Consider the following 23,894-nt stretch of genomic DNA (forward strand, 5'->3'; position numbering starts at 1 on the left):
CAAACTGTAAGTCCATTAACATTGGTCTGTACATCTTTAATTTCGTTTATCATTACAGATCTGAGCTGTAAAATTTGAAAAGGTGATAGTACACAACTAGTTTCATTTTGCTCTGAGCTCTGAAAGATCACGTGATATGAAGCACTTATAACATTTATAAACTAAATTTGTATTTGAATTGAAATTTTTAGATATTTTAGCTTCCTGCAAGTTACCACTCCTTTTTTTATTTTATTTTATTTTATTTTATTTTATTTTATTTTATTTTTTTAAAGCATCATTTTTGATGTTGGCAGTATAAGGCAACTCTCATCCTGACACATTGTACATTCCGCTTCTTTGCAGGTTTAACACACTAGAAATCCTTGAAATTAAATACAAAATTAGCATTTATGACTAGTGAGTTTCAAAGCAAAGTGGAAACTGGTTTATAGTCTCTTTTATACGGTAATTTCTTTAAAAGCAGCCTCAAAAGCTGCCAGTCACAGAGATCCAACATACGGTGACTGTAAAAAAAACAAAAACAAAAAAACAAAAAACAAAAAAAAAACGCTGAACGGGCTCCATGGCTGCCGTGTTATGCGTCTGCCAGGGCAATCCAGGGAAAAAGGGTACAAAATGATTGTCTGCTGTTGCTTTCCCAGAGGAAGGAATGACTGACGACATTTACCCAGAACCACCGCGACAATGATTTTTGCCCCATCAGCCACTGGGCTCTCAACCCAGAATTCTAAGGGGCGGGAGAGACTGCAGGAACTATGGGATAGCTATGGAATAGCTACCCACAGTGCAGCGCTCCAGAAATCGACGCTAGCCTCGGACCGTGGACGCACACCACCGAATTTATGTGCTTAGTGTGGCCGCGTGCACTCGACTTTGTACAATCTGTTTTATAAAACCAGTTTATGTAAAATTGGAATTATCCCGTAGTGTAGATGTACCCTCAGAGTTACACAGACATTTCTACATGTAGAAAATAATGTGCATCTGATCTTTGGAAGTTGAAGCTAGGCAAATTCAGACTGGAAATAAGGCATACATTTTTGACAGTGCGGGTAGTTAACCATTAGAACAATTTTCCAACGTTCATGGTGGATTCTCCATCACTGACCTTTTTAAAATCAAGATTGGATGTTTTTCTAAAAGGTATGCTGTAGGAATTATTTGGGGAAGTTCTATGGCCTGTGTGATACAGGAGGTCAGACCATATGATCACAATGATCCCTTCTGGCCTTGGAATGTATGAATCTGTGAATTTATCTATACTTAGAAATGCAGTTTTTATCTTTTGGAGTGCATCAGTGCTTCCTACTGTTATATATTCATCTGTGCTATGAAATCGCTAGTGAACCTGTTTGTATAATGTCCTCTTGATACCTTGAACATGTGTCTCAAACCAGATGACAGCAGTTAAAGAAACATAAGCAATCTTATTGGGAAAATGGTCTTGATGGCCAAATATTTTGCCTGGTATAGGGATTTTATAGTGAAGTTTAAGGAAATGTAGAGTTATGATCAGAGAGAGCCTCATATCAGAGTTTAGCTGGGATATCATGTTTCTTTCTTCATTAGAAAAAACATAACCGAATAAGATTTTATGGTGAGACTCTAAATGTATCCAGTCTAGAAAAATATGAGGAGTATTCTCCTAATTAGTGACATAAAAAAAATTGGCAGTTGTCCAATTTCTTTTCTGTTTTAAATGGCAATAAAACTGACACTTTAATTTTTTTTGGCTATTTTTACTTTTTTATTTTCCTGTCATTCAGAATTTTATGTACTTAAAAGATGAGCTTTTAGCTTGTTCTTTTTTGTTTCTTGCATAATTTGAGAATTGGTGTTCATCAGCAGTCCGTTAAATGAGAGAGAAGAATCAGGCAAAGTGTGTACCCTTCAGTGATAGCATCTTCAGGTACTGCCAGTGCCCCTCAGTTCTGCTTTGATAGGCCTTTAGCCTCTTAACAGGTTCTTTGTAACTGGGCACATTTTTTGTAACACATCTTCTCATACTCCTACTCTTATTTCTGCTCATTTCTGCCACACATTGAAAACAATGACTTTCAGGGACTGTGTTGTTGCTGTCTTCGCTAGTCTTTTTTCATCAAAACTATTTGAACCCAACAACCCGAACTTGAAAAGCTGATTAAGATTTAAAAAATTTGCTGCAAAGAAGTTTTGAACCATTAAGCTTTTCATGTTGTAGTGCTGATCTAAAGCATATTTATAGTTGCAACTGTGCATTTGTACAACTATGTCTACATTTTCTTAATCTTTCTGTGTACTTCCAAAAGGCCCTGTCCCCTGTTATTGCCAGAAACATGTAAACACAAAATCTAATGTAAAATTCTCTAAATCCCTTTAAGAAACCAGGGAAATCTGCTTGTTCAGCTGATATCAGGTCAAAATTAAGAAAATTAAAAAAAAAAAATCTTTGGATTAGATTCAGGAATAATGTCAGAGAACAGAAAGATTTGGGTTCTAGCTGCTCAAAATCTTTATAGGAATAATAAGTAAAAAATAAATTCCCACAAGGCTTTGAAAAAAAGAAAGCCAAAGCTTAAGCTCTGAGAATCTGCAGTTGTGACACACTCTCGATGTTCACCTCATTCTTTGTATGAATAGAATGGCAAAATACTTTGTTTTATTAAAACACTGTCTTTCACTAGTTTACTGAGTAAGTGAGATTATTGCCAAAGTTAGCATAATATTAATGTTCATGCACTACAGTTAGGGCTGTCAAAATCTCAAGGCATAATTTGCAAGTTTTGCTTTCCAGTTTTCTTTGCAAATTTTTTAGTGTTTTTCAGTTGCCTTGCGAGAAAAAAACAAAGTTGAAGAAAAACTGGTTTAAACTGCAGTAATCAAATAAAGGCTACTCTCTCCATACACCTCCACTCCCGCTAACGTTCCTACCAGCTGCCATATTGCAGAAACATTCCCTAGAATGAGGGCTGATTGAGATTGCTACTGTTAAGTAAGTGATCACTCAGTGTTTGCTATGTGGCAACTTAAGGCCCTCACTCCAGTATCTGAGCTGGCTGTCTCAACAGTTCTCATACCTTTTGACTAGAGAATGAGTATCCAGGCCAGGAAATCTAATCAATATCTCTTCTAGCAAGACAGAACACTAACCACGAGGCCTCTGGGCCAGCCCTACTGCTGGTTTCTTTTTCATTGATTTTGGCAAGCCATTAGTCCATAATGACAGCTAGATACTACAAATGAGCAAATGATTAAAAATATCAGCTGGTAGCATTCTCTTTGACTTGTGTAGTTATTGGTCATGTATGAGATTTCAATAACTTTTTAAAGATAAGGAAATGCCCAGACAAAAACTGAAATTAAGGTTGCAAGTGCATACCAGTAATTTAAGGGTACAAACCATTACAAGAGTGTTATGATTATCTCAGAAACAAGCATTCCCAGGAAATTCACAGTTAAACTTAAAGAAATTTAAACATATTAAGATATAGAAATGGATGGCTAATGCCCCCAAAATTTTCATTCTGCCCTGACACACTGGGGGGGAGGTGCAATCCCACTATCCATAAAAATTAGTTTATTCTAACCTGGAATGGTCACAAACACTAAAATGCATTGATCATAGTTTATAGGTATTGTGTGGCTTCAGCTTTAACTGGTCTACAGTGAAATGTGTAGAAATCTCTTTTGAAATCTAGTGGTTTTAGCATGATCCTAATTTAATGATGATGGTAGTTTTTTGCATGGCAACTAGGACTGTGTGATAAATAGGAGACATAAATAAAGTTTATGAAATTCAGCTATGTCAAGCAATTTTGGTTTAAAAAATAAAAATCAGCAGATGACTAGTACATAAATTACTTTGTGTGTTTGAAAAAAAGTGGAGAAAGAAAATATTTTTAAATTAACTTTATTCAACAAAATTTCCATATAAACTTTTAGCTTAGAGATTTTAGTAATTGACCGACTGCATATTATTTCTTGGAAGCCTGAACATAGCAATTTTCCCAAATTTTGCTGAGCTTTCAGAAATATTTCCATTCATGCTTTGTGACTTATTCTGGATAAATTACTTGAAAGAGGAAAAGAAAACTTAAGCTCAATGTATCCTGTTAAAAAGTTAGTTGATATGCACTTTGCTATAAAATTACCCATTTTTATTCAAAATGTTTCAAAGTCTGTTTCCTATTTGGAGAAGAAGTTTTAAATTGATTTATTCTATTACTCTGGCATAAGCCTCCAGAAAATTGTTGCAAATCAATATGTGAACATGTGAGAGACTAAATCACTGGATTATACTTCTGTTAAAGTTTGCCTTTTTGAAGTAGAAGCATAAACCAGTTTGGGTTTCTTTAAACCAGAACCATAATATGGGTAGGCAAAGTTTTATATTGCGCTGTATTGAGGCTTTTAAAGCTGTGTGCATTTTTGGAGCTATCCTTCCACTGGTAACTAGGAGCCTCAACTTTTTGCACTGACAGCCGCAGTTGGCTCTAGGTTCTTAAAACCTCATCCTCTGTAGTGGTGAATTTTTAAATCCTTTGCCTTTTTCAATATGTAACTAATGTCCAGATTCTGCTGTGTAGCTGCATGGAACCATAAAGTGATCTGAGTCGGATCCTGTACATTCTAGTAAAATGAGTGTTTGTTGTTCTATATTTCCTTGCTATGTACTATACAGAAAGGATAGACATGGGTGTTAAAGGTGGGGGAGTAGCAATGGACATGAAACATTCTATAAACTGTAATGAAATAATTCTGTATAAAGAGAATTTGCATGGATACAAATCCAAAGTCATAATAATACAAATCTACTAGTGGTTTTACCCTTTAAGACACATGTTGTGTATGTAGTTTTGGGGGAGATCCAACAGGAAACTAAATCTAATAAAAGCAGTAATGATGGGTGACTTCATCCTAATCTAAGTGCATATAAAGTTAGGGTTGAGGGTTGGGATTTGGGTAGGTCATCAGAATAAAGTTTAGAGTAGTGGTATTTTTGAAATCTTAAATTGTTTCTTGGACCAGTTAGTTCTAGAGCATACAAGTGATAATCATTTCCTAAATTGTATTAAATAGCACACTGGAGTTGGTTTAAGAAGTAACTATGTTTAGTGAAGCCATCAGGTAATAGTGACCACAGAATAATTAAATTCAATGTTTTGAAGGGAAGGATTGCACCAAAAAGCAGCACTGTGACATTATAGTTTAGAAAGGAGATTTTTTTAAAAAAACTATTAAAAAAGAGCCTGAAGTCAAAAGTGAGGAAATGAAAATCCTTAGGCTCAGCATGGAGGCTGCTTAAGCATACCAGAATTGAGTCACAGAAAATATACATACCCCTAAACAAAGAAAGGGAAAGGAAAGGAATAAAATTATATTGTTAAATGACAGAGTCCAAGAGATTGAGTTAAACAGGTATCCTTAAAGAAACAACAGCAGCAAGAGAAATCCTGACTAACTGACAACAATAGAAAGAAACGTAAACTATGACAAAAGTAATGTAAGATGAAAATTACAAGAGCTGAGAGAGAATTAGCTGAAGACAAAAAAAAAAAAAAAATACATCAGGAACATGCAAGACATTCAGTGAGTCTGTGTACAACCAGGCAGTAAAAGGAGAAATGGAAGAGGATACAAACATAGCAGAGTAGCTGAATGGTTACTAAATGGTTGTAGTGGCCTTCATGGCAGAAGTAATTACCCTAAATCAGTGACTCTCAACCTGGGGCCCCTTGGGATGACTGTGAGCACATTTCAGGGGGTACTCCAAGCATAGCCAGTGTTAGACTAGCTGGGCCCCAGGGCAGAAAGCCAAAGCCCCACTGGATGGGGCTGAAGTCCGTGGTTCTGAGCCCTGCCACTCGGGGCTGAAGCTGAAGTCTGACCATTATAGCTTCGTGGGGGCCCATGTCAATTGCCCTGCCCTAACACCAGCTCTGGCTTTTATATGCAGAAAACCAGTTACTGTGGCACAGGTACACCGTGGAGTTTTTATAGCATGTTGGGGGGGGGCCTCAAAAGAAAAAAGTTGAGAACCCCTGCCCTAAATCTTGTCTTTTTAAGTAATAAAGATAGAGCATTGCCAGAGACTGAGGGATCGAAAGAGGAAGTGCTGAGATAATTTAAGAAAATAACAACAAATCCTCGGGACCAGATTTCATTGATTCAAATAGGCATAACAGATGGGATTGAGAAAAAGAGCTTTTAGGGTGAATTTAAAAAAAACCTTCTTGACAGTGAGGTGTGATATGCATAGAAACTCTCTTCTGCAGAACATTAAAAACTGGACTGGGGGGAAGGAAATATACGGTAAATAACCTTGAATGATCCTGAGGGTGAACTGGTTGATCAAGTCTTTTCTGCCTCCAACATCTTTAATTTTATGAGCCTTTTGATACTGAAGAATAAAGCGCACAGAATTGGGGGGAGAAACAGAGGTCATTGAGTGGTTCATGAGAATATACTGTGAGAAAGCGTGGTGAGAAAAAGCATCTTTTCATTTTATTTTTTTAATTATAACAGTTTATCCATTTAATAAGGTTGCTGAGCTGCCCTTTCTACTTTAGCTGCGTCTGGCAGGTGGTAACCCATGAGAAAATTGGGGAAGGAAACTAGGAAAACACTAGTTAAAACTATTTTAATAAGACACAGAAGCAAGATTAGTTGTTGGGCTTTTTTCGTGCTTTAAAAAAACACTGTTTCATTTACATTAATATACTACAGATTTCATTCCAAGCTGAGATGAGAGCGGCATCCTGTTTTGCACCTATGTAACAGCACAGTTACATAGAGAAGGGACATTGGCACTCATATTTGCAATAATTATAAAAGTACAATTAATTGTTTTTAATGTGCACTTAATATTCAGATTTAGCAGCAGCAGATTTCTGATTTTTATGTTTGTCGGGTCATTTCTTCTTTAAACGATACCAGAGCCCAATATGTTTTTATTTTCCATTAAATCCTCTGGAAGCCATCCTACCTTAAGTAGGATGACTTCCAGAGGATTTAAATGAATAAAGTGAATACTTTCCTACACTCATATGATTTTGGCACTAGAACAGTAGCAACTGGAAGCTGACTAAATTGTTTCTTATGAATTTGGTATTGTGGTGACAGAACTTCTTATTCACCCTTTATAAAAGCCTAAAAGCGTACCTGAGATTAGTTTAGTGATGACTTAAAGTTCAAGTAAAACTATTTCTTTTTCAGATGCAGTTTGAGTCATATTTATTTAGTCATTCAAGTACTTTCACAGCAGGTTCTTTTTATCACATAACTTTATTCTTTTATGGGGTTGATAAATTATACTGACAAGAGACAGGTAATCTCTCTAAAAGAACACCTATGGGGAAGGATTGTATTATTCTGGTCTTTATGTAACATCTGTAAGAATCATGAATGGGCATTGAATAAGAAGCGTAAAACATAAGTACGATCATTAAAAGCAGAAGTTAGGGGGCCATGCATATCTGAGTTTAGCATACTGCCCTTTAAAACAGTTTTTGCGTCCACATATGCACAGTTTCTGCAGTTGTCAATGCAGCACTCAGGATGATTCTTGCTTCAGCAATGTTCAGGATAGTTGCAAGTTTCCCTGATTGCCCTGTAAGGGTGCATTTTTCTGAAGACTTATGAAATGGTGCGACTGTCCAAGTAGGCACTGGTCTACTGCGTGGTTTGAGAAGCGTCGTTCTTCCCCAGAAAATACTTTCCCCCAGCTATGCTAAAACCCTGATAGCAATAAGTATGTTGCACGGTCTGATTTCAAAGAGAACAATGCACTAAGAACTGATGTAGTGGGTAAAAGTGAGCTAAGTATCTAAAACCACCTATTCAACAACCCAAACAAAATTCAACTGAGCCAGTGAAGACTGTAGAGAAGTTGAAGGTGCAGTAGCTTTAGTTACTGTAATGCATACAATTTGGGGCCAGGAGAAATACAAGCCAAGAGATTCATTTGCCCACAATATCTGGTTTCAGTTTTAAATAGAAGTAATAAATATCAATAAGTAAGTAAAGAACAGCCCTAAAAGTGCTCTCTTCAGACAACTTGTTGTGAAGACTAGTTTTGGCACCAGTCCAGTTCTGGTTACAATACTTAGCCTAAAGGTGTAGTAAGTGCAAACTTTTGTCTCCTATTTAAGAAGTTAAAATAACTTTAATTGTGTCACCTTCTGAGGCTGAACTTACAAATTTTGTTCTCTTTGAACTTTCACAAAGAATGAAAATAGTATAGAGGAGTGGGAAGAACTGGTAGAAAAACAAATGCATTAGGATACCAAAAAGGTATTGGCAGCACATCAAAAAGCCTAATGGATTTCAAAGAGGGAGAAAAAGCCAAAACCAAGTGTTTTTTACTTCAGTGTTTATCTAAAGCAAGTGCCAGCAATAATTAGTGGAGAAGCGAATCTTAGCTTGTACTATTCAGATTTTCTTCTTTTACATCCCTCTTTCCTGCTCAAGCACATTGTACCTTTATGTAAGGAACCACAACAGATAAAAGTAATGAAGTCATTCTGAACAGGATGAAATCTAATGAAGCTCTATTTTACGTATTAATATCCGGATTCAAGCAATCAGCAGAAAAATTCTGATTCTGCAAGCTTCAGTGGTGACTTTCAAAGGAAAAACATTGTTAGTGACTTCTTTTGTTTCTTTGTAATGCATAAAGAAGGCCTGAAATGGGTTTTAAAACTCTTTTTTTCATAGTGAGGGTCACGGTTTAATAGACATTCTCATGAACAGCCTCCCATTCCCCATCACATACGCCTATCTCCCCTCTCTTTCATGATAACTCAGCCTACCTATGGCAGCTACAGAGGTTGCTTACATGGAAAGAATATTGGATTTTTTAACCTTTGTGTAACTTAGGTGTTGGAAACCAGGCAAACCAGCACCATGTAATTAACCAGCTCTCCCAAGACCATCAGCAGGTATTCCAAGGACCACCAAAGACACCAGTGTGGCAACACTTGGACTAAAGGATGCAGCATGAAAATCTCTCTAGGTTACATTAGACCTGAACAAACTACAAGTATTCTATTAACTGCCTGTAAAGAATTTCAGATGCATTTCAGGGCCCCCTGGATGATTGAGATACAAAAGGAGCGCTTGAAGACGATAAAGTCATTGCGGAGAAACTAAATGAATTCTTTACTTCAGTCTTCACAGCTGAGGATGTTAGGGAGATTCCCAAACCTGAGCCGGCTTTTATAGATGACAGATCTGAGGAACTGTCACATATTGAAGTGCTAGTAGAGGAGGTTTTGGAATTAATTGATAAACTTAACGTTAACAAGTCACCAGGTCTGGATGGCATTCACCAAAGAGTTCTGAAAGAACTCAAATGTGAAGTTGCAGAACAATTAACTAGGGTTTGTAACCTGTCCGTTAAATCGGCTTCTGTACCTAATGACTGGAAGATAGCTAATGTAACGCCAATATTTAAAAAGGGCTCTAGAGGTGATCCCGGCAATTACAGACCGGTAAGTCTAACGTCAGTACCGGGTAAATTAGTTGAAACAATAATAAAGAATAAAATTTTCCGACACCTAGAAGAACATAAATTGTTGGGCAAAAGTCAACATGGCTTCTGTAAAGGGAAATCGTGTCTTACTAATCTGTTAGAGTTCTTTGAAGAGGTCAACAAACCAGTGGACATAGTGTACTTAGATTTCCAGAAAGCCCTTGACAAGGTCCCTCCCCAAAGGCTCTTACATAAATTAAGTTGTCATGGGATAAAAGGGAAGGTCCTTTCATGGATTGAGAACTGGTTAAAAGACAGGGAACAAAGGGTAGGAATTAATGGTAAATTCTCAGAATGGAGAGGGGTAACTAGTGGTGTTCCCCAAGGGTCAGTCCTAGGACCAATCCTGTTTGACTTATTGATAAATGATCTGGAGAAAGGGGTAAAAAGTGAGGTGGCAAAGTTTGCAGATGATACTAAACTGCTCAAGATAGTTAGGACCAAAGCAGACTCTGAAGAACTTCAAAAAGATCTCACAAAACTAAGTGATTGGGCAACAAAATGGCAAATTAAATTTAATGTGGATAAATGTAATGTAATGCACATTGGAAAAAATAACCCCAACGATACATGCAATATGATGGGGGCTAATTTAGCTACAACGAGTCAGGAAAAATATCTTGGAGTCATCGTGGATAGTTCTCTGAAGATGTCTACGCAGTGCGCAGAGGCGGTCAAAAAAGCAAACAGGATGTTAGGAATCATTTAAAAAGGGATAGAGAAGAAGGCGGAGAATATATTATTGTCCTTATGTAAATCGATGGTATGCCCACATCTTGAATACTGAGTACAGATGTGGTCTCCTCATCTCAAAGATATACTGGCACTAGAAAAGGTTCAGAAAAGGGCAACTAAAATGATTAGGGGGTTAGAACGGGTCCCATTTGAGGAGAGATTAAAGAGGCTAAGACTTTTCAGTTTGGAAAAGAGGAGACTAAGGGGGGTATGATAGAGGTGTATAAAACCATGAGTGATGTGGAGAAAGTAGATAAGGAAAAGTTATTTATTTATTCCCATAATATGAGAACTAGGGGCTACCAAATGAAATTAATGGGCCGCAGGTTTAAAACAAATAAAAGGAAGTTCTTCTTCACACAGCGCACAGTCAACTTGTGGAACTCCTTGCCTGAGGAGGTTCTGAAGGCTAGGACTATAACAATGTTTAAAAGAGAACTGGATAAATGAATGGAGGTTAAATCCATTAATAGATTCATAGATTCTAGGACTGGAAGGGATCTCAAGAGGTCATCGAGTCCAGTCCCCTGCGCTGATGGCAGGACCAAATACTGTCTAGACCATCTCTGATAAACATTTATCTAACCTACTCTTAAATATCTCCAGAGATGGAGATTCCACAACCGCCCGAGGCAATTTATTCCAGTGTTTAACAACCCTGACGGTTAGGAAGTTTTTCCTAAAGTCCAACCTAAACCTCCCTTGCTGCAATTTAAGCCCATTGCTTCTTGTTCTAGCCTTAGAGGCTAAGCTGAACAAGTTTTCTCCCTCCTCCTTATGATACCCTTTTAGACACCTGAAAACTACTGTCATGTCCCCTCTCAGTCTTCTCTTTTCCAAACTAAACAAACCCAATTCTTTCAGTCTTCCTTCATAGATCATGGTCTCAAGATCTTTAATCATTCTTGTTGCTCTTCTCTGGATCGTCTCCAATTTCTCCACATCTTTCTTGAAATGTGCTGCCCAGAACTGGACACAATTCTCCAGTTGAGGCCTAACCAGTGCAGAGTAGAGTGGAAGAATGACTTCTCATGTCTTGCTCACAACACACCTGTTAATGCATCCCAGAAGCACGTTTGCTTTTTTTGCAACAGCATCACACTGTTGACTCCTATTTAGCTTGTGGTCCACTATAACCCCTAGATCCCTTTCTGCCGTACTCCTTCCTAGACGGTCTCTTTCCATTTTGTATGTGTGAAATTGATTTTTCCTTCCTAAGTGGAGCACTCTTCATTTGTCTTTGTTAAACTTCATCCTGTTTACCTCAGACCATTTCTCCAATTTGTCCAGATCATTTTGAATTGTGCCCCTGTCCTCCAAAGCAGTTGCAATCCCTCCCAGTTTGGTATCATCTGCAAACTTAATAAGCATACTTTCTATGCCAATATCTAAGTCGTTGATGAAGATATGGAACAGAGCTGGTCCCAAAACAGACCCCTACGGAACCCCACTTGTTATACCTTTCCAGCAGGATTGGGAACCATTAATAACTACTCTCTGAGTATGGTTATCCAGCAGTTATGCACCCACCTTACAGTAGTCCCATCTAAATTGTATTTTCTTAGTTTGTCGATAAGAATATCATGCGAGACCGTATCAAATGCCTTACTAAAGTCTAGGTATACCACATCCACCGCTTCTCCGTTATCCGCAAGACTCGTTATCCTATCAAAGAAAGCTATCAGATTGGTTTGACACGATTTGTTCTTTACAAATCCATGCTGGCTATTCCCTATCACCTTACTACCTTCCAAGTGTTTGCAGATGATTTCCTTAATTACTTGCTCCATTATCTTCCCTGGCACGGAAGTTAAACTAACTGGTCTGTAGTTTCCTGGGTTGTTTTTATTTCCCTTTTTATAGATGGGCACTATGTTTGTCCTTTTCCAATCTTCTGGAATCTCTCCCATCTCCCATGATTTCCAAAGATAATAGCTAGAGGCTCAGATACCTCCTGTATTAGCTCCTTGAGTATTCTAGGATGCAGTTCATCAGGCCCTGGTGACTTACAGGCATCTAACTTTTCTAAGTGATTTTTAACTTTTTTTTTTTATTTTATCTTCTAAACCTACCCCCTTCCCATTAGCATTCACTAAGTTAGGCATTACTTCAGACTTCTCGGTGAAGACCGAAACAAAGAAATCATTAAGCATCTCTGCCATTTCCAAGTTTCCTGTTACTGTTTCTCCCTCCTCACTGAGCAGTGGGCCTGCCCTGTCCTTGTTCTTCCTCTTTCTTCTAATGTATTGATAAAAAGTCCTCTTGTTTCCCTTTAATGGCTATTAGCCAGGATGGGTAAGGAATGGTGTTCGTAGCCTCTGTTTGTCAGAGGGTGGGGATGGATGGCAGGAGAGAGATCACTTGATCATTACCTGTTAGGTTCTTTCCCTCTGGGGCACCTGGCATTGGCAACTGTCGGCAGACAGGATACTGGGCTAGATGGACCATTGGTCTGACACAGTATGGCCGTTCTTATGTTCTCTTTAGAAAACCCATTAGAAAAATATCTATCTCAATTTTGGAAGCCTATATTTTTTCCTCTTTTTAATTAAAACTGTTTACCCATAAAGTAACTATTAGAATTATTAGGATTTCCACATTAGTGGTTTGATTGAATCAGAAGAAGACATCATCCCAGTTGTTTATAATTCATAGTGCAAAGGGAAATGGTGTAGAATGGACTCCAGCGAGATTCATTTGAGGGGGTCTTAAATCTTACACCCTATGGGAAATGGATTTTGTTACATTGGGGTGGCAGCTTTTTTTGTAATGAAGCACAATTTTTTAGACACGAGTAAATTTGAAATATTAAAGAGATTTGTTAGATTATTTGAATATATATACATGGATCATGAAATGGATTAATACCTGCCCATAAGAACTTTGTAGCCGAAGCATCTTTTGAGCCCACAAAAATATTTGGTACTCTTTGCATAGCTTATGTCTTATACACTTACATTGTAATGAATGTCTTCTTGCTCTGTTTTCACTTAGCATTCAAATAGTTCTACTTTCCAAAAGTAACTTTTAAGCTGATTTTTATGTTAATGGCCATGTAAACCTAGTGTTCAGCAAAGTCAGTGTTTTCTTTAAACAACACTTTGTAAAAACCTTATTAATGTAGCATGCAGCTGCTTTAGGCACATGGCTAGTTGTTCTCTTACTTAAATTAAAACTTTGTTTCCCAGTTACTCTAGAACCATTTTGCCTGAGATGTAAACACCTGCACAAATGAGAATTCAGCAATAGCAGCAAGAACTGAATGCAAACAAATGAAGTTTTAACTTACTCAGCACAATACTCTTACATGGTGCTTGTTAGAGTAAATCAGAGTGGTATTGTACATTAGGTTAATAAAATGCAACTATGGATGAAGCTTGCTGCCTGTCTGGGTTCTGAAAGCCTAGGGAAATTTGACAGGCCAATGCTGTCAACCCTGTTTATTGGGTCTCGGGTCAATGGTATGAGACTGGGAAGGGTTAAGTAATAAAGGACCTCATTCCACTACTGGACCCAGCTGATGGGTATTCATGGAAGAGTGCATGAGAGACTAGGAGTTGGTTGGGGATAAAGCTGTACTCAGTTTGGGAAGAAATTTTGTTGCCTCATTTATACAACAGGAAGAATTATGTGAGCACCTTTCTCAGCCAGCAAAACATGGATCCCGTGCTATAGCAATAATATTTGGAAACAATGTAGTTGTCAAAAACAACAGTGCTCTGTGGCTACTGTGGGAAGCCTGTTTTGGTCAATTATATTGGAAAATAGTTTCAAATACAGTATTGCTTCTGGCATGGATCTCCCCTGAACACAAATTTAAATATAGCTTTTTATGTGTGTTAGAAACATCATACCTAACTACTTCAAGTGGGTAGATGTAAGATTTATCTTCACTCATCATGGATACGTGCTTTTCAACTTATGATTTACATTACACCAGAATCCATGCATATAGATCAGCTCAAAACAAAGTTATCTTATTCTTTAGTACTAAAGAGAGCACATAGGTACATTATCTTTTCTTAATCAAAGAAAATAAGGTGAGGAAATGCATACTAACAAGGACAATATGTTTATTAACTTGTGTTTTTTTTCTTTTTGCAGTTGATGAAGGTTGTATTAAAGAGCTGGGCAGAGTTCGGGTTCTTCACAAGAGAACTATAATGCCTTACAGCATGTATAAGAAAAGACGGAAGGGGCCAAGCGATGAAGCCAGTGTTCAGCAGTATGCAAGTTTGGTGGGACAGACATGTTCAGAAAGGATGTTATTGTTTAGAAGTTGAAGAGTTATTAAATGGCTCTTCTATGCCACTGTATTTTATTGCACTGCTGTTGGATGATAAATAATACAGTTCTGTATGACTATTAAAATAGAGCAGTATCAAATATAGATATCTGTAATAGGCTATTGTGAATACATGCTAGTATGCTTACAAGCAAAATTCGTTAACACTTCAAATGATTTACAGCAAGGCTTCAGCAATATGTGGAGTGTCTTAGCTAAACTTGCTTGCAGGAATTTTTAAAAATTGAGTGCTTTTGGCCTTTCTTTGCATTCTGAATGCCTTGAAGTACCCAAGTGAACTGAATACCAAATTATTATTTTTTTCTGTAGAGGCAAAGATTAACTGTAACTCTCCCCCAGATGAACAATACATCTATTAGAAAATCTCTCATATGGCTCCCTGGAAATCTGTGATAAAAATTGTGGAAGTTGTAGTGAAATGTGTGTAACTCTTAGGTTTGTACATGAACTAATGCAAAAGACTTGAAGTGTGCAGTTACTTAATAAAGAATGCTGCACTATTATATCATAGTTTATTACCATGTAATGTAAATGTATACGGGGGCTCATAATTTCACTGGAACCATTTTATGTTATTTTTAAATAATGTGTATTACAGTGACGGAGATCACACTGAACTTGGAAATTAGATTGATTTCTCAATGAAAAGGGTGATAAAGTTTTGGAAAGCTTTCCCCTTTAGAGATGAAACTGAGTAGTTCCATTATAAAAGAGATACTGCTAAGTGGTACAGTGAGTAAATATGCTAGCCTTTTACTTCTGAAAAGGGTTCGTACTGGAATGTGGATCACATGTGTAAATGAGTTTGGTAGTTAGCTCATGCTTATGTGTACATATTACAAAAGCATACTCAAAAAACACCCAGGCCTTGATATGAAGTACCACTGCTATTCCGCACTGAGGTTCATTTGAAGAATTGTGTGGGGAAGCTTGCACAGCACCTACCTATTCTGTAGGCCTTATAGCTAAGAGTGTTAGCATCCCTGGCTTTCATTTACACTGCAGCCACTCATAGGATGACACATTTCATTTTATTTTTGAATAAATATTTGTACTAGTTTAAAAATTCAAGAGGTTATGTTGCTTTATTATAAGCACTATATTATCTCATATATTTGAATATTATGTGTGCTCTTTTGCCATCTGTGTCCGTATCTGCTGATAGAACCCAGTTTTTAGATAGTTCATCAGTAGGTTGCAATATCATAAAACTGCACACATTTGGAGTTTTGTTAATGTTTTTGCTAAAGGAATCAGTACTTAAACTGAATCAGTTCGAAGTTACATATTAGCCTTTCAAGAAAGTGATTCCTGTTGGGAAAAAAAGTGTCTTTAGGTGCTTACACTCTAATGTACATAACCTGTGGATTTAAAAACCATCTTCAATCCTTTAGGAACTTTGATTTAATTTTAAATAGGAGCCATGTACAAACTTTGGCACTAATGATAATTAATTGGAAATGGAACAAGAATAACTAATTGAGGTCCAAGCAATGAAATTCAGGAAGACATTTTTTCTTCCGTTCTACTCCCCCATTTATGATGATCGTAATATTTGGTTTCACGTTCAAGTTCAAGAATATTTTTGAGAACTCTTGTATTTTACTCAACATGGTTACTGCATTGGTCTAGTCAAAGTCATGTGGCAATAAAGAAATGATTATAAGTGTTAGCATCACATCAAAAGTGTGATGGTCAAGCAGTTAGAATTCAGAGGTAGTTTCCATATGCTGTAATTCACGTAGTTTATCCATGATTCAACTGATAGTATTTTCACAGAAGAAATACTTACAGTCTTGTTTTTCAATGTGGCCTAAACAGTTGATTTCTTTCTAAAGAGGAAATACTCTTCCTACACTGTGTTAATGCTTCGAGTGATGCACAGTGACAACACAAAATATAACCTTTTTAATACTTTGTACCTACAAAATATATTGAAATGTAGTAATATCCAAAAATAACTTTTAATGTAATATACATTTATACAAATTGATCAGAAGAGCAGCAGCTCCCAGGGGTCTTGGTATTAAAATGCAACACTATGGATGGTAGGCTTCAGACTTACCAGGTTTATTTTGGTTTGCGGACACTTGCGCATTTCATACTAAGGCCCCTAATTGTCTGGGGTTATTCTTTTGAAGAGCAGAGCTCTTGCTGTGCACTCAAGTAACGGAGGCACAGAAGGGTGCAGAGATGATGCTCAAACTTAGGATAGTCTTTTCCAAAACACTCAGTGTTGGCCTAGCTCTACTCCCCTTGAAGTCATCAGTTAAAGCTTGCATTAATTTCAAAGGGAGAAGAGCTAGGGTAATGCTGAGTGCTTTTGGTCCCATCCTTAATGCCTCAGATAGATATATTAGGTTGGTTTTTTTTATTAAAGAATGTTACAATTCTTGGAAAGATGCTTCGACCAGATATACAATTAAAGAAATATGAGTTATTTAACCAATTGAAATTTGAGGACTGTCAGGCTTGATGTTGCCCTGTATAGTTTGACAAGAGAATGTACTTGTCCATTTCATAAATGAACACTGAATAGGTGTCGCCGCTCTCCAAATTTCATTTCAATTGCAATGCTATGGCTATGTGGACTTTTGTATTCTTTCTGTTAAACTTTACCACTTAGTTCATCCAATCTAAAAGACTGAGATCTGATTTATTTTTTCTTTTCTGTTATTTCAAAGGAGATTATTAATACAGTATTTGTCAGCACCGCTCACTCTACTCTTGTTTTCGAAGTGTTAAAAAATACCTAGGGTGAAATCAATAGGAGTTTTGTCGTGGACTTCAGTGGGACTGGGATTTCACCACTAGTCATTTTTAATTTAGTATAATGTCATGTCGTTGAGAACTACTTTAATTAGAAGTTCTGAATTTAGGAAAAAATATTTTAAACATTACTTTTTTTTCAGTGTCAGTAAAAGCTGGAAAGAATTACTCTCCAAATGCTAGGTTAATTTTTTAAAAATCTGTGTGGTTTCTAAATGAACAGAAAAAAGTCAAGAAAATGCAAAATGATGGCAAATGCTAATAGAATATTTAATTTTAATTAGAATTAGCTGGGAAGCATATTAATTTCCATCATCAACAGACTTCAGCAAATGTAAAGGAAAGACTTGCCTGCATGTTGAGTTTATTGTATTTGTAACTGCTTTTCAGCTGGTCTGCTTGACATTTCAATACAAAAAATAAAGTGATTTCCTGTTTGCTTTGAATGATTATAAATAATTAGTAGCTAAATGATTGTGGTCTTCAGTGTTTCTCTTTCTGAACAACCAAGACAATTGTTTCCTAATGTGTACAGCCAGGACACAGAAGTCAAAGGACAACATTGTTTAGGTGGCATGTGTATCAACCCAAATGCAGCTTTTCTTTGAAACTACTCATTTTTGTCCTAACTAGTAAAATTAAAACAGCTGCTTACCTAATACCTTGATACAACCAATTGCCTATTCTACTATGAATAGAATAAAATCTAGAGGTATTACTTTTCAAATATAGGGAGAGGCACAACTAGTCACTTCAATTGGTCTTTACTATTTCCAAAAGGAAGTTTTAAAAATTAATTACCTGACCCAGGCAACCAAATATTCTGCAGTTTACAAAGGAATACATAGGAATAATACCAGAAGCACTGCAGTATGTAACAATGTGTATCTATTATCAGCAGGAGCGGCGCCAGGATTTTTGGCGCCCAAGGCGGGGGTCCTTCCACGCTTCCAGTCGTTGGCAGCAATTCTGCGGCAGGGAGGTCCTTCCGTGCTCCCAGTCTTTGGGGCACTTCGGCGGCGGGTCCCGGAGCGAGTGAAGGACCCGCCGCAGAATTGCCACTGACGACCTGGAGCGCGGAAGGACCCACTGCCACCGAATTGCCACCGTGGGCGGCAAAATGCCTCCCCCTCAAATCCTAGCGCGCTAGGCAACCGCCTAGGTCGCCTAAATGGAAGCGCCAGCCCTGATTATCAGACCCTGAAAAGAGCACCGCACAACTGAAAACTATATATTGCTCTATATGTGTTTGTGGTTGCACATAGGTACTTTCTGAGAGCTCAAGTATATAGCTCATTTTACTTTGCATTGATGGTGATTTGTGCAATCAGATCTTCACTCCAGACAGTACAACATGGTCAAAACACAAATATGGGATTTCTTATGCAATCCTTATAATGTTAATACATGTTGTGTACCTGGAATTCCAGGTTTCAACCCAAAACCCGATATTTTTGCTGTGTTTATCAAATCTGAGAAATCTGGTAAATTAATAACATTACATACTTATGTATAAATTTTCATTTTATAATCATTTTGATTTTTTAAAATCCTGGCCAATGAATGCTGGCTTAGTATGAGGACCTGCTGATGCCATCCCGAGGGTTAGAGTCTTTCTGCCAGGACCATCTTCTGCAGGGTTCAGACTCAGGTATCCAAATTGTCTCAGCCTGGTTAGTGCAGGGGAGCTCTTGAAGGACTTGGGCATCTTTGATAAGGAGGCCCAGACTGTGCCACAACCATGAGAAGAGTTCCTTTATCTTTTTCTGTTGGATATGGGCCTCCCCTCTCTGTCCCTCATGATGGCTAAGCAAGGTGGTTCTTTTCCCTCAGAACTAGTTGGGCCAGAATTCCAACTATCTTAGATTTCTGAACAGAGCTTCTGTGAAAAGTTTAATCCTTCAGTAGTTCAAAATTCTGCGCTAAGCACCTGTATAGGCTCCAGTAGATGGGATGTTAGTGTGCTTCTCTTCACTGGTGCCACATTTTCTGATGGTAGTGATTTTTCCACCCTCCAGTAGCTGCCCAGTGCCTTCAATGAGTTCTGACCTAATCTTTCTCAGTTTATACAGACCTCCTTTTGAGGTTCTCTGCTCAATACATTTGCAATTGCTCACCTTGAAAATAGTTTTCTGATCAGGTGATGACCTTAGCAAGAGAATGGAAGAGCTTTCCATGTTTACCCATATCCCTCCATATTTGGTCTTCTGAGGTGGTTCCTTGTAACTGTCTCTGTTTTCATCTGAAGACTACTCTGAGTCTGTCCCAATTCTAATATGAACACTAGTTCTGAGAACAGCCTTAATTCTATTCTTAGAATAGAAACCTTCACTCTCTTCTAGCACTCAAGGAAATGGTCCAAGGAGTCTAGATACATCAGGACCATATTCAGGAGACTGATAAGAGTGTGGAAGTTCTCTTAGTGTATACTCTGCTAGAGCCAGGGCCATCTTCTGTAGCTGAGAGGTGAGGTGTCAATACAAAAGCTTCACAAAGCTGCCACCTGGCAGTTCCTGCACTATTTCATTACAACTGACTGAACTTGCAGGCACATATGGATGCATCCTTTGAATGGTGACATATCTGAAAAGTTCTCCTTTTAGAGGGATTGAGTGAAGGGGTTAGAAATTCCGTCCTCCTTTCCCCTCCCTCTTCCAGTTTATCCTTGAGTCTCTTATTCTTCCCTCCTTTTTATAGGATTCTGCTATATAAAGTCCTGTATCAGTGCTAACCCATACTAAGCCAGAGAAAGGCATATAATATTTCCATTTAAAAGGGGATTTGCTTTCTGCAGCTTGGTTGAGCTCAGTTCCAACTCCCACCTTACTGGGCTTTTGAAGCCCAGGCTTGGACAAGGGCCTTGTTAGGGAGGTAGAGCCATCCAGCAGTTTTCAGAAATTAAACTGGAGAAATATGATTTAGTGAAAAGGAAAATCCTGGGCAGTGATTAATGATCATTCTGCCTATTGGAGCAAGGGAGGAAGAACAGCAGCAGAGTATCTCTGCTGCCTCAACTGAACCACAGAAAACAAATTATCTGGTAAGCGAGAATGTATTTTTCCTTTATATAGTGGGAGACATTCTAGTGTAAAATGCATTCATGTATATATCATATGATTTATATATTGCCTAATCCCAGTGTCAGCATAAACCCCACTCAGGTTGCAATATAATAAGCCTTTGGTTTTATATGAAGCTTCTTAAAAAGTGAAGGAAACTGAGGTCATATCTACACAGCACAGAAAAGCCCGCAGCTGGCCAGTGCCAGCCAACTTGGGCTGCATTCTGTTTCGTTGCTGTGTAGACTGGGCTTGGGCTGGAGCCTGGGCTCTAAGACCCTGTGGGATGAGAGGGTTCCAGCCCGAGCCCAGAAGTCTACACAGCAATAAAACGGCCGTGAGCCTGAGTTGGCTGACACGAGCCAGACATGGGTTTCTCTTTGCTGTGTAGACATACCCTAAGGTCCCAAGTATGCAAATGGATATTGAACTCAAGGCCTGATGGGACTACTTATGCAAGTAAATTTATGTGCGTAAGTGTTGGGGGGATAGGCTTTAAGATGTGTTAACTTCATTGTAAATGCGTATCACCATGTTAATGCAATGCGCTAGCTCATGTCATCACTAAAGATTGCATCCTGGTGGTGGTTCTGATTTGTAAACCAAGTTTCTAAATATGTATCTATCCAATAAACCAATATGCTGTATAAAATATGTATTTCATAACAGTATAAAATGTGTCTCACTGAGAAATTAATGTTCACTTTAAGATTCTGGCACAGTTGAATGAAGGAGTTCAAACTGATGCTGTTTCTTCAACTCACAAAATATTGTCCTTTTCCCTCAAACATTTCAGTTGACTGAATTTTTTAGCTCCCCTTCCAATTTTTAGGCTTTTGGCAGTTTGTACTAGGGGAACCCTAAAATCTATTGAACATCATTTTATTTTTAAATATGTAACTACTGTTAAATGAGGCAAGATGCTTCCTTCATGAAGTCCAGTTTGTCAGAGTTGTTAATTCTATGCTCCGAGACTATGGAGACAAAGCATTTCATTATTAATGGGGCTTTTTGATTATACAATTGTAATAACGCTGTTTAAGTTTGTGATTAGGGACCTAAGACTCTCAATCAAGTCCTATATGAAAACTCAAGAGCCTATATTTAATATACCAACCAAAATTGGAGGCGGGGCAGATTGTTACTGGAATGGATGCAAAGTGTCTTTTATAAAGAATTATTTAGCATAGTAAACATTGGGTGTTATAAATTATTAGCACCATGATGGATAAACTCTGTATTTGAAGTCGACATGAATAATCCCAATGTGCTTGTCTGCTCTATATCTAGTGAAGTTTTGAGAATACAACGAATGGTGCTAGGTGGGAAAGGAGAGTTACCACTGCAAAACTGGCTCCCTTCATAAAGAAATGCTTTAGAAATAGAATAGACTTGTTCCTCAATAGTCACCACAATTTATAGAGAAATGGTAAGTTAACTACTAACCTGTCAAGTAGGTGTAGAATAGTATCTTCCCAGGCCTCTGTCTGACTACTGGTATTAAGTGATTAATTGTAAAGTAGATATTAATTTGTTTTATTTTACTTCTCCAGCCTCCTCATATTATGTAACTTGATAGTTTTCATATAGTACATTTTTCAATTAACTATAGCTGACTTTATTATTTCTTGCAATCTCTCTGAACCCTGCGAAATGGTAGGACTGTAATGTTCTACGAAGTTTCTCCAAAAAGAGAAATCAAATAGTGGAACGTACTTCCAAGAAAATATACTTTGTAAAAAGAGAGGAAATGGAAAATGCAATATGTAGGTACTATATGTATACAATAAGTTCCTTAATTTGATGAAGTGGATGTTTCCATGTACATAAGAACGGTCGTACCAGGTCAGACCAAAGGTCCATCTAGCCCAGTATCTGTCTACCGACAGTGGCCAATGCCAGGTGCCACAGAGGGAGTTAAGCTAACAGGCAATGATCAAGTGATCTTTCTCCTGCCATCCATCTCCATCCTCTGATGAACAGAGGCTAGGGACACCATTCTTTACCCTTCCTGGCTAATAGCCGTTTATGGACTTAGCCACCATGAATTTATCCAGTTCCCTTTTAAACATTGTTATAGTCCCAGCCTTCACAACCTCCTCAGGTAAGGAGTTCCACAAATTGACTGTGCGCTGTGTGAGGAAGAACTTCCTTTTATTGGTTTTAAACCTGCTACCTATTACACTGCTCTACAGCCAAAATGCTTCTGAAATAAATGTAGTCCAACTTTACTAATTCTGGGTCACTGAGAACGAAAATGATGCTTAAAATTGTTGATTGGCTCTAGTTTTCAAGATATGCTATTGGGTCAGTATATACGACCCTTGACTTGGGAATGGCGGAGGATAAGTGAGTTATAAAGGGAAAGGATCTCAATTTAAACCAGAAATGACTAAAATACATCTTTGACTGGATCTATGAATAAATCTATGACTGGGTTTGGACAGTACTTGCTTTTTAGGCAAAACAATGATTGATGCAATCTGAAGCTGGTATTGCATCATACATTACATGAATTGCATCATGTTATTCCTAGAAGTCATGGATGATGCAATCATAATGAAGCTTACATCACTCTGCTGAACAAATTGCCCTATATCAGCTCTAGAAATCATACAGTGTGGTGCTCTCTTATTTGTCAGTGTTTGATTTTGCAAAGGGACACATTTCTGTTTAGCCAAAGTGAGCAGAGATGCCTCGTACTTGTGTGAACAGTGCAGATAACTTCTGCTATGTTTGTGGTGAAGTGACTTTTGCATCCCAAAAGTGCAGTATAACCACTATGGTTAAGAGAGCCTATCACCTTTATTTTGGCTGCAAATTGGAGATCAGGACAAGAGGTGGGCCCCACACATATGCTGCAACACTTGTGCAACAAATCTTTGCCAGTGGTTGAACAGGAAAAGGAAATCTATGCCTTTTGCAGTGCCAGTGATTTGGAGAGAGCCAACAGATCATACCAGCAATTGCTACTTCTGCATGGTGCCTCCAGTTGGGAAAGGTGTGTCAGAAGAAGAAAAAGTGGACTGTGCATTATCCAAACATTCCATCAGCTATACGTCCAGTACCCCACAGAGAAGGACTGCCAGTTCCTGATGCACCAGAATCATTCTCACTTGAGTCAGACGAGGAAGAGGATGAAACTTCTGGTCCTGAACCATCAGTGTCACAGGACCCACATTTTCTCCCATCCTCCTCCTCTGAACCACACTTCATAACACAAGGTGAACTGAATGACCTTGTCAGGGATTTGGAACTACCCAAGAGTAAGGCAGAACTGTTGAGCTCCAGACTACAGCCGTGGAATCTCCTGGCAGGCTATAAGGGCAAATGGAGCCCACCAATGCTTGTAGACTATTGCTGGACAGTGGCAAGAGATGCTCCATTTAATGAATACAAGAGACAAGCCAAGAAGCGCCGAGTAGACACTGAATAGGACTAAACTATGTACGTAATAGTTTTTTGCCTTTTATTTCATAATAAATTTTATTTATATAACCCTTTTGCTGAT

At 38.0% G+C, this 23,894-nt stretch overlaps 1 protein-coding gene across 6 annotated transcripts in view; it reads left to right on the plus strand.

Moving 5' to 3' along the window:
- The window catches only part of ATE1 (arginyltransferase 1), a 180,566-nt gene extending 162,796 nt beyond the window's left edge, over positions 1-17,770 (plus strand). For all 6 annotated transcript variants that reach the window (XM_050959005.1, XM_050959009.1, XM_050959003.1 and 3 more), the window contains one exon: positions 14,354-17,770. In XM_050959005.1, coding sequence (XP_050814962.1) covers positions 14,354-14,532 — 179 coding nt within the window. In that variant the 3' untranslated portion in view covers positions 14,533-17,770. The remainder of the gene's footprint in view (positions 1-14,353) is intronic.
- Positions 17,771-23,894: the final 6,124 nt, after the last annotated feature.

The sequence above is a fragment of the Gopherus flavomarginatus genome, chromosome 6, assembly GCF_025201925.1.
Source record: "Gopherus flavomarginatus isolate rGopFla2 chromosome 6, rGopFla2.mat.asm, whole genome shotgun sequence".
Classification (NCBI taxonomy): Eukaryota; Metazoa; Chordata; order Testudines; family Testudinidae; genus Gopherus; species Gopherus flavomarginatus.